Genomic DNA, 12,329 nt, shown 5'->3' with positions numbered 1-12,329 from the left:
TGTCAAAGACATCGGCAGTGGGGCAGCATTTTACAGCCCTAACCACAGCAATTATTTACATTACACTGCCTGTTGATAATGCCAACATTATGCTAATGTGACACTTACCCTTCGAGTGACAACAATGCCATCTTTAGCCAGTAGGCTCCAAAGTTGAATGCTAGTCACAAAGCCAGATTGCATCCATTTGTTTCACTCCAGTCTCACTTTCAGTGACTCTCTGGAGTAAGATAAATGGAAGTTGAAGATGTCAGAATAATGCAGGTCCGGAATAATGTCCTCTCCAGCTTTCCCCAAACTCATAAAAAGCATGCCGGGGCATTATAAGGATCAGATATCTTCAGTCTGTCAAGTTTTGCGATATATCGGTTATCTCCATGGAGTTCAAGTGCGCGGTGAACTCTGACTCTGAACTGGAGGTTGAATCCAGCATTGGTCCTGTTAGTTTTTTGCCACATCTTAAGCTGCCAATATGGCGGTTCATAGGGAGTCACAGGGCTCTATTCATGGTTCCCACACATTGGTGAACATAAAATTCTTCAAATAAAATCAAAAGGACTTTTCAAGGACTTTCTGTACCAGCACCAATTCCCTAAAATCTAAGGACAGAATGTGCTGACATAGCTTAAAATGGAAGGGCAACTTGTAAGAGCCACTTCACACATGGCGTCTTCTTTTATTGATCTGCAGCATGCTCTGCATCTGGCCAAGTGATTGTCTTTGGGATCTTGGGCAAGTCAGTCTTTGTAATTTTGTGTGCCAGAGATCCTGGAATTCACATTTCCCAAGCATCACGTAATTTGCTCTGTCTTGCTAAATGTTATTCGCTCATTGTTCTGCATGAAATCTCATGTAAACGGCGAGAGTGTACAGTGTCCACAACACTGCTAGTAACTGCGACCTGATGTTTGTTCTGTGTAGGCCTAGTCTACGTACATCGAGCAATGCAAGGCTCATGAAACAGTAGGTGGGGTTGTAACAAACAAGGATACATCAGGTGGGGGAGACATTTTACTAAATATCAACTTAACTTCTTTCTTGCACTATTTTTTTTTTTAATTCACGCCAATTCAACGCCAAAGAAGAAGCCCACAGCACATTATCTACATGCTACTAACTACTTTTTCTACACTTCTCTATTTTATCAAGCAGAGTGTGCAAGGACATGAGTGAGAGGGGTTTGGGTTCAGCTGAGGGTTTTTTGTATGTGAGGCCGCCTGCTTGATCCCTCTCTTTGTCTCTCTTACACTGGTCACATTTGCTGACATAGTCTGTCCTGCAAGTACAGCTCCACACTGGCATCTGTTGATAGAAAAACAGCATAGCACACAGTCTCTCTCTCTCTCTCTCTCTCTCTCTCTCACACACATAAAATGACTAAGCTGCCAACCCTGACCATCTTTCCTTTACAGATAGAATAGAGGAGTAATTCTGATCTGAAGGTCCTAGCACCAAAGCAAACAAACAAACACAGACAAATATACCCACATATACAAATAAACATATTCAGGTTGTATGACTGGGCAACAACCGAGTACATGCTACTCTGCAGAGTATTTCTAGACCTAAACCTCAAGCTTGATCTCAGGGTGCAACGATTAACTGATAAGCATCAGAAAGTCAATACAATAGTTAGAGAAGGGACTACAGTAATGGAAAAAAAACACAGATCCAACCAAAGTCAGTGAAAAATTCATCAAGAATTGATACAAATGTCGAAAAGACATTTTGGCCTAATTTTCCTCCTGTATATTAGTGTGCGTATGCGAGTGTGTGCACGCAAGTGAAAACGTTTCATAGCCATGTACCTACTTCAGGCCATTTAGTTTCAGGAGAAAACCTAGCATGGTAGAGACTAATAGAGTGCAGATTAAAAGTTTACTTCCAGAAGAAATCGACCAAGCAGAAGTTACAACAATGCAAGTGGGAGCAACTACTTCCAAAACACACTGGCACCCAAAGTAACTACTCCTAGTTTAAGGCAATAAGCTATTTTATTGGAACACATACGCCTAGGTAGCAATTTTGAAACACTGGATTTAGGGCAGATGACTCTCACATGTCATGTCAAGTAATTTTTTACAGGAAAGGTGAAATAAAACTGCCCATAACATTACATTGTTCTGTGGCCTACTGTTTTAAAATTAATGATAAGGGCAGAGGTATTGTTTTGAAAGCATGTAGCTTTTAAGCAAACCATAACTAATCATCTAAATTGCAGATATGAACTACATGATTCCACAGCTAAGTTTTGGATCTTTAGCTGAATATCAATGTGTCTAAGATTAATTCACAGATTTTCCATACAGATGTGATTGTTTGAAAATCCCATTCACACTTCAACATCACTCTTTTCTGTGTGCTGCTGTAGAGTCAAGGCAATCCGCCCCAACATCAGCACAGATGAAACAATGGCTATTAGTTGCAACAGGGTAGAAAGAGAGGGGGTCTAGTTGGTCAGCTGTATGCGTGGGCAGCCAATTCAGGCTGAAGTACAGAAACAAAATATCAAGCATAAAATCCATTTTTCATGTTCTGCATGATACGGTTAGTGCAATTGCAACATTTTGGCGGATGTAATTATGAGTATAGCATAAAATACACTGTGAGCAGAGACAAGTATTCTGCACTTCACAAAGATGACTCCTTTGTGTTGCACAGTTGGAGGCAGGCTCTGTAGTGACAGACAACCTGAAGTGTGTCACTATTTGCAGCTCGATCTGAAGCCCGGAATTCTGTCATAGGTCAGTAAATTTTTCAAACGAATCATGGCAAGTTGCTCCTCACTAAGGCCTCTGTTAACTTGAAGAGTGACGGATGAAAAATCCAGTGTATCAAAACTCAACAGCACAAGAGCCATGACACTAACAGCTGTTCCTACCACAAACAACCTTTAACCACCATTGGCGCTTGTGTCTCTCACAGCATTTTTGATAGTTGCAGAGGCCTGTTGGGAGATTTCTTTCCAGTTCCTTCTAGCTATGGTCAGTGGACATGACATCCATTGATGAATGCTGACATGAAGCAGGGCAAGAGATGACATGTGTATGTATGCAAATACAAACAAAATCAAACCCCACGACCCAATCCCTGCACCACTGCCCTCACACAACCCGGCACTGACAGTGTAGGACACGAAGGACCTAGTTAGCTCAGTTAAAAGTCAACACTGTGCCTGGGGACATCTTCCACACACATGTCTAAAAAAGCACAGCAATGCTCAGTGAGTTATTTTATCAAGTTGCCCCAGGCCTTAGAAATCTATTGTTTTTATTTCGTAACCACCTGCCTGTCAGTGTTTACTTAGGCACAGTGAGGAAATAGGGCTGGGGGTCACTGACAATTTTCTGAATCGACCCTCATGTGGAGGATAAAGTGGTAGAACGATTTTCACAAACTTTAGATCTCTCCAACCTGGTGCATCATTAAAAATTCAAAAAGGTCTCCACGTAAAGGTTGACCACAAAGTAGTTACATTAACATAGTTATTATGAAATATGACCACACAGTGCAACTCTACAATACAGTTGTAGGTGATAAGCTACACTTCAACATTAAAAACCTGACCAAATACCAAAATATCCAGCCTAGAAATGCATTTAAAGTAACTAACAAAATGTCCAGCACAGCCTTGCCAGCATCCATGCCATATTTGCTCATCCAAAGAAGACCGCATTGATGGTATGTTGCTCACGCAAAACTGGTACAGTCAAGTCTCAGTCTGAAATTTGTGCAGAAAATACAGTTAATGGTGTATATTAAAAGACTGATCAAAGGATTTTATGAATCGATAACACATTAGAAATGCTATTTTTTAAATAAATACAAAAACAGAAAGCACCCTTAGCTCTTCTTAGGCCAAAATAAATGTTAATTCCCTTCCCCTGTAACACTGAGAACAGAATGAGTATTACAGTTTCACATTGTGCAAAAATTACAGCTAAATTAAGTACAAAAGGCAAGGGAAATACTAAAAATACAATGGACATCCAAAGAAGGTCTGTGTCAGCCCAATGAGCAAGCTTTGTGTAGAATTTCAGAGACATCAATTTTCTCTTTTTGTGATGCCTTATGAGCTTCAGCCAAGTCATTCAGACTTGAGAAGTAAGGTAACAGCAAAGAACACACAGTGAGGAAGGAACAGCACACTTTCCAAATTTGCAATTCATCATAACCCAAGAAAGACAAAGACAAAAAAAGACCAAAAAAAGCAATCTTTAGTAGAACTTTGAGAAAAAGCAAGTACCTGTGTTCCTGAACCATTCATACATTTTCATCTACCAGCCATAGTCACAATGGGGCCCATCTCTCCATCCACTTAAATAGTACTGACATTTTGTGCATAACATGTGTTTTTTTTACTGTTATGTGATATTGTGTTGTTTGTATGGGTGTGTGCATTTTTTCAGAAGCCAGAGAAAAACTGCACTCAGTTACCTTCATCGAAGTCTGCATCATCTTCAGTGTGTTGGGGAAAGGGGAAGCAGTTGGTGATCTCCAGCCGGTCATCGACCACCAGGCCCAGCAGGACACCCTGAACCACTTCGCTTCCCTGGCCCTCTTCCTGGTAGTGCTTGATAATCTTCAGCACCACCTTTAAAAACAAACAAAAGAACAATATCACTGAAGTATCGAACTACAGCAACAGGACAAAGGCAAAGAGGGAAGAAAGGAGTCTTCATCCTCTTTCCTATTACAGTTTCTGAAAAACAATTTCATTTTCTCAACTGGAGGTAATTTATTTACTGTGCCTATTGTTTGTGCATTTTGTGGTTTCCACAGCATTTCTAGTTATTGTATTTTATCATCCTTTGATTTATGTTGTTCAATTCAGTTCTGTCTCTGTTGATTGTACTAATTAGTTTTTTAGAGTTGCTTTGGTTGAGGCTGTTTTACAAGCTGCCTGGATTGTTTTCCATTCCACCTGCTGCAAATGCCTCTCAGGTTCTTATACACATGTTCATATACATTTTTCTTTTTATCCATCTACCCAATAATGACAATGCAATAACAGGAGGGTTTTTTAAGTCATTTACTCTTTATTGTAGTCTTTTTCTATTTTTGTAGAGAGGGAAACACTGAAATGGACATAAATATTCAGACACAAATATTATATTCTATAATATACTCCCACTGAGTAAAACTGGACATTACATCTTTACATAAACAATCTGTGCCACTGAACAAATGAGGCATTAAGCAAACAGATAAAGGAGTGAGGCACGATGACATGAGTGAGAAAGCAATTATATTGCAATTAAATCATGAATATGCTAGTTGCATATTGCATTACCACAACTGCTGTACTCCATCCTGTCAGCCATATTATAGATTTGATCTACACCTTGTTAACACCAAGTAGAAAGTAATGCTACCTTATATAGTAAAGATGCGTATATAGCAGATGATCGTGTCAGTCTGTGTTGTAATGCGAATGGATAATGATTAAAGCAGAGGATGGAAAAAACATTCATGCTGTGCATTTAAGTCAGGTTCAGACTTTCAGAGAGTTAACTGAAGCTAATATCCTGGTACTGAACAGCACAGTGCAAATAGCTTCACTATTTTTTAATCATAAAGACACAAGATAAATAACAATTATGAAATTGATTCATTCGAGTTGTAAGTTACTTTGTTGTAACAAATAGCACTAGAAAGCTGACCTTATAGCAGAACAGTTGCTTTAGATTGCATAGGACTGCACAAGTGTACCTAATAAAGTAAACAAAAAGGAGGATTGAAGCTTAAACGTGAGAGGGGCTAATACAATGCAAGTTATTTAACCAGGACTATCATGAAGACACTCTACAAATTACATAATAAATCCTCAACCAACCATTCCACACTCAGCACTGGTCACCAAGCTCTAAAAAAAAAACAGTAAGTTGCCATGAAGTGTTGTTTCTTGAAGAGGTAAGTTACTTGGCCAAACACTGGCTATGGTTGAGGTAAATTGAGATGTAAGCACCACCTGTCAGCTCAAACACTGGTGCATCACTGATCTTGAGTGCGTACAAAAGGCCAGTTAGTATTCAGCAGAGCTTGGCAATTTACACGAGAGAAAGAGGAGGTGGCAGACAGAAATTCTGAGAGAAAGTGCTCAGACAGTGGGAGGGTAAATTTGGACTTGTACTCTGATATACCACATGTCATGCCTCAACTAAACGGCATGCCCATGCATCATTGTGTGCTTAATTTTTAATGGCAGAACAAAATGGGCCAAAAGGACAAGCATTCACATGATTGAGGAGCTGGTTTGGACTGTAATGCTGCATCACCGACACCAAGGACAGCAATAAAGGGCTATGGCTTATTTATAGAAAACACAAAATACAATGACGTGGACAGACTCTCACACACACATCATGAGAGGCCCTGAAAAAAGCAGCCAAGGAAAAAAGAAGAGAAGAAAACAAAGCATCTAAATGAACAGGAACACGACAAGAAGCTGAAAGCATAGTGTGGAGGGGAAGAGCATAAATCACGCTGATAACAGTGTGAGCAGGTCACAACCAAAGGCATTAATAATACACACATACATACACACACACATACATGCAGGAGCAGGGTGGTAGTCCTGGAGCCATGCTCACTACAAAACACCCATCAACACAATGAGGGAGCCCTTACTGGTCTTACTAACCTACACACACACACACACACACACACACACACACGTACATGTTTCTTGGGAGATGATTTATTTCCATAGATGCTAGACTTGTCATGCAACAAGTAAAAGAGCTAGGGGTAAGAGAAGAGAGACGATATGTGGTGGAGTGGGGAGAAAAACAAATCTCATTCTCTGCTTGCCTGCCATGGCTTAACTGACTGAGGGGAGGAAGGTCTGAACCATAGGGTGTGTGGGGGGGTTGGGGTTGATAGAGAGAGAGGGAGAAATGTTAGAGTGAGAACACGATGGAGAAAATGGAAATAAAAGGGAGAGTGAGGAAAGGCAGCAGTGAAAGTGCTGAGCTGAAGAGACCACAAGGATAAAGGTAATAATGACAAAAAGATGGCATGAGAGGACCAGCTGAAGGCAAGGAGAGAGGGTGGACATATAACAGTAAGGGGGATCGGCAACACTAGCCACTTTTCAAACCCCCTGTACCACCCATGCTTTTGCTCCCTTTTTTTTTTACCCGCAAATGTTTTTTCCTGGTCTCCTCTTATTCTTGGATATCTGTTCATCACACACTTAAATAGCATACATGTGGAAAAGGAGGAGGTTGGTTCAAAACAACTCTAGGACAGTCAAATAAAGGAAACTAAGTAGGGCTTTTAGAAAACTCCTGAACCTACAGACATGCTTTAAAGGTTTAAAGAGAGTAGTAGCACCACACAGAAAAAGGAGAGGAAGGACAGAGGAAGGTTTCTGTGGATTTGTTGTGCTGGCTTCCTAATGTTAGGAAAATACCATCAGGTATCATCAGAAAAAGCCTGTAAATCTCAAGGTCTGTGCAAACCTTCCTTCAAACACATATTACTCCAATATTCTTTCCCTTCTCTCACTCGCTCTCCCTCACACACTGTGACTTCAGCGGACATCGACTCACCAATTTCTTGTTAACTCCAACCATAACTACTGCTGGCTTAATTCCAACCTTAAAACATGCATTGAAATGTATTGATTTATATTATGGTGACTTGCTGAAATGCACACACACACACACACATATTGATCTAGTTCACCAGCAGCTAAGTCCAGCAGCCCAGTAAGTTCACCTCGTATGAAGAGGGCCAAGATTGATATGTGGACAGTGCATTATAAATCAACAAGCTTAAAATTGAATTGTGCAAAATCAATTGCGGCCAAAATCCCACATTGCCTGCCTTTAATTCTCATCATAAATCTTTTCTTTCACTCACACCAAAGCACTCATATTGCCGCCACAATGGGACTCAAGTTATGAGAAAGTACTGCAAGAGAGACAATCCCATAATGACTGTTGTTCATGTGCCTTGTGTGGCACGATGGGCCATCTACTTGGTTACACCAGGCATGAAGATGACATAGAAGATTACGACTTCATATGCCAGCTTCTGACAAGTCTTTTCATGCCATGTTGGACTTTCAATCTAGGGTAGTCCAAGACTAATAAATGACAATGGGAGGTCTAACTGCAATTTAGGAAATAATCAACTGACTTTCAACAACACCATCTGTTTTCCCCAACTCTTTAATAGCTGTTATTCACTTTAATATGTAGCAATAATTCTCATATGAAGTATACAAAGATGATCTAAAGTATGCAGCTATAAATTTTTATAAAAGTTTTTTCATGACATAACTCACTGTTCCTGACTCTCAGAAAAAAGCAGCATGTAAATGTAAAAAGCTTGAGTGCTTGAAACTTAATTGATTCCAGCTTCACCGTTTACTGCTCACCCTCAGATCATTGAATCAGAGTTGTACTATGACAATTCTTGTTGCCACTGCTTCAACGTATGTATTACCTTTTAGACCAGTTAATGTGCTGGTTTTGTATCCTTTTTGTACAAGACTGGTGTAATATTAAGGCACACAACTAGGCCTGGATCAATACTGAAAATTCAAAATACAGAGTAAGAATTAGAATACAACAACCACAGTTGTGAATGGCAAACAAATACATGCTTCTACCCTAGCAGTAAGTCATATCTAGTGTCTGAATGTGTTCCAGATGATCTGTGACACATAACGTAGTGTAAAGACCTTTCTGACACGTTTGTGCTTAAGGACCCAAGACAAGTGCAAGAAGCCTCAAGGCAAAGAATAGGCCGTTTCTGTCACAGTGTTTTACTCATTCACATTTAAAAAAACAGAAATGTCTGCCACTGGTAAGAAATGCTACAACAAATTTGGACATATTTCCTTTTTTATACCACAGAGTTTTTACAGCAATGTAAACAAAACTGCACACAACATACACTGACACCAGTCATAGCAAATGAATGATTATTCTGCTCTGGTGTTAAATTGAGACAATTGTATGATCTCAGTAGGTGTTTAATGGAAGTCATCACACTCTTCTGTGGCAAAAGCAACTATGGAAACCTCTTCAAAACCAAGGAAACAGTCCAATTTTTTCTACACAGCAGTGGTGATGCCGTCTGTGAGCAACCCTCCAGCCAAACCTCTGCCAGACGGGTCATGATGCAACACAGCAGCAATTGCTGCATATCAATGCATTCAGGTGAGACTTGTCTCAAAGCACCACCTCAAACAAACATGTTACCTTCAACAGGCTGAATCCCAAAAAGGTTGCACACAAAACATCTCTCAGCTGCTTTTAATTTTACCATTGTGATTTAAATGTTCGGTTGACAAGACTGAGAAAGGGAATTTGGAGATCTCGTAAGGTGGTCTAAATAATATACAATAAGGTAAAATATTTCCAATTGAAATTTGGAGCCCAAAACTCTGTTCTTTGTAAAACTCTGCAATTTTAATGAGAAAAATAAAAGGAGGGCTGCAGCTGGCAAGTTAAAATTCCTGCTACTGTGTTGAGGCACACCAGGCAAATTGCTTGCTTTGTGTCCAGTGCAATGTAAAGCAGGGAGAGGGAGAATTTAAGTGCATGGCTGTGAGGCAAGTTTGTCCTCTGCTGTTTATATAGGAGAACTACATAAAATAAAAAAAAGGTGGTGTTATGGGTCTTTGGAGTTGAGTTTTATCAAGTGACACCATAGCAATTTAAATTTGCAGTAGGGGTATTTGTGTTTTTGATCAATAATTACGTTAAAAAAAAACGTTCAGCATAATGCAAAACGTAGTCTGGGAGAGAACAACTTAATTTCTGATTTGTTTACAGCCTCACAGCTAAATTCGCAGCATGATGGGAGTCTTTGACCAGTCAGACCATAGAGCAGTTCAAAGAGTGATGGGAGACCCAGAAATCACAAGACAGTTCATAGAGAGAGCAGGGGTTGTAATCGGCTTTTACACTGCACATATTATGCAATATGATAATTTATAGTATCACAGCACTGATAAAACTGCCTTCATTACAAAGAAATCTAAAAACAGTAAGGTCTAAAAGAGAATCAGACAATAAATGTTATTGGATACAAATTAATATCATCAGAGCATTTAAGAGAGAAAGACATCATTGTGAATGTATTTTCCATAAATAATTATGTTGTGCTAAAATGATATTTTCATGTTTTGAGTTTTTTATTGTGAAGAATGTTGTAACGATAACATGCTTTTTTTTTTTATCAAATGGATTATTATTATTAGTATCGTTATTTTTATTATTGTCATTTACGATCAGTTTAACAACTGAAGCCACTCTGATTCAATCAAATGGGGAGAGAATGAAAAGGAATGTAATCTCAATGTAGAAGATTGGGAGAGAGATCTGCTGGCCAGTGATGAAGAAAGCATCAGCGTTCCAGATATGGCGATTGCAGTACATACTAATCCAATTTGACAATCATCCTACAATGTCAAACCCCTAAAACCATTCAGTAACCTTACAGTGGATAGTAGATATCTACATAAGCGGTGACTACTCACTCCTTTTTTCCTTTTGTTTTGAAGCAACACCATTGGGTTTACATTTACAGAATCTGCCACATTCTGTCAATCGAACATAGTTTTGGCATAAGTGATGATTATTACTGTATAAAACCTATTTTGCGTCTCAATTTCTGCTTGTGTGTTTTTCCTGCGTTTACCATGGCTTTGCGGTCACTCCCGGTCAATGAATATTATCCTGGGGATAAATAATTAGAAGTTAAACATATTTTATTATGAAAGTGGCAGTTACTGATTTAAATCAAAACGTGTTGGATGTTCTCTTTAAAAGTATTATCTATAATACAGGCCTTTGAAAAGACATTTATTTGATTTCATTTGAAGGCTCACATTTGTACAGTGGCCGCATTTCATATTCTTAAATCACTAGTATGCAAAACCAAAACACGATTTATTTTCTAATTGACCTTACTGTGTTTAATTTATTAATTTATTATTCATTAGCAGGGGCAGCTAAATGTTAACTTATAAAATTGTTATTCTTGTTACATGATGAATGTATCACTGCCCTACTTAATTTAAATAAATGCCAAACTGACTGACATGTGATGAGCCTTGAATTTGGAAAACACACTTAGAAAGCTGTTATTGTCTCAAGAAATTGATCATTCTATTTTGATTTGTGTTGGATCGCAACACAAATAGAATCTGCAACTTAATATTATGATACAATCAAATCATGATAAATGCATATTGATCCAGTCCTATTAAATACACTCTTTGATATTATTATCAAAATGAAGAGCTTGTTTAAATGCCTGAGAAGGGAAAAGGACCTAATGGCTGCAGATTTCAAGAGACTCTATGTATCTTTGTGATACTTGCAATTTCTTTGTTCTATTGATCAACTGTTTACATGCCCAAGTCATAAACGGTTTGCCTGTTTTGAGGTACTATAGTTGTAACAGAAATTAACACAGGAAATTAAGACATTATTTCGGAACCCTGCTGTGTTGTAAATGGAAACATCTCGTGAGGAGATTTTAAAATTAAACGCCCCGGCAGCTTTCTGAATCCGAAAGCCATCACCAATTAACAGTAACAATAAACCTGTCCGCGATTTTGAATATCATGAACAGATAATAACCCTTTAGTATGGTCGCTTCGCTAATAACGTAGCTGATATAGCCATGTAATGTCGGCTATTGGCATATATTAAAGCAGAAGATTATCTTCATGTTAGCTGTCCGCCATGACGATGCTAACATTTTAGCTTCCATCCACATCTGCTAACACAGGAAGACCGGTTTCTCTCTAGTCCCGCCACCCACATTCGACACGTATCCTCCCGGCACCGTGATGACACTTACCAGGCCCTCGATTTGGATCTGTTTGACAGGAGAGTCCAAAGTTCCGGCCGTAGTAGTTATTGTAGCGCTAGTTGCAGGAACAGACTCTTTACGGGACGCCATCTTTAACAACCACACGCGGGTAAGGGAAGGACAGGTTTCGGTGACGGACGTTTCCCGTAATTATGCGTTCCCTTTTTTTCATGCTCGTGCAGAAACAAAGACCAGGTGGCCAGAAGCTAGACTGTTCCTGCTCAATGGCAGGTGTATTGCGTCAATAAGATAATATCTTTAATGACATTATTTCCTTTGGTCCTTTGATGTTATGTGATAGCTATGATAGGTATCTGTGTGTTAGAAACCCCGGCTCACAATGTGTGTGTGCTTCATTCCCGAATAAACGGTAAAGTGGTAACAGAGAGCGTTTATTATTACTTTGTAACCGACGAGGATACTCGAAAACGTAAATATGGCAGCGTTGACAATCAATTTGTCGGCATTTAATGCAAAGTAGCAGA

At 39.2% G+C, this 12,329-nt stretch overlaps 1 protein-coding gene across 1 annotated transcript in view; it reads right to left on the bottom strand.

The window, feature by feature from the left end:
- Positions 1 to 11,988, bottom strand: part of LOC131471513 (eukaryotic translation initiation factor 3 subunit H) — a 49,485-nt gene extending 37,497 nt beyond the window's left edge. The window contains exons 1-2 of the mRNA XM_058648106.1: positions 11,833 to 11,988; positions 4,438 to 4,594 (exon numbers count right to left, since the gene is read on the bottom strand). Coding sequence (XP_058504089.1) covers positions 4,438 to 4,594; positions 11,833 to 11,934 — 259 coding nt within the window. The 5' untranslated portion in view covers positions 11,935 to 11,988. The remainder of the gene's footprint in view (positions 1 to 4,437; positions 4,595 to 11,832) is intronic.
- Between the last annotated feature and the right edge of the window lie 341 nt (positions 11,989 to 12,329).

Source organism: Solea solea, chromosome 13 (genome assembly GCF_958295425.1).
Source record: "Solea solea chromosome 13, fSolSol10.1, whole genome shotgun sequence".
NCBI classification, from domain to species: Eukaryota; Metazoa; Chordata; class Actinopteri; order Pleuronectiformes; family Soleidae; genus Solea; species Solea solea.
The sequence above is the reverse complement of the archived record's forward strand: the minus strand, read 5'-3'. Positions and strand labels throughout refer to the sequence as shown.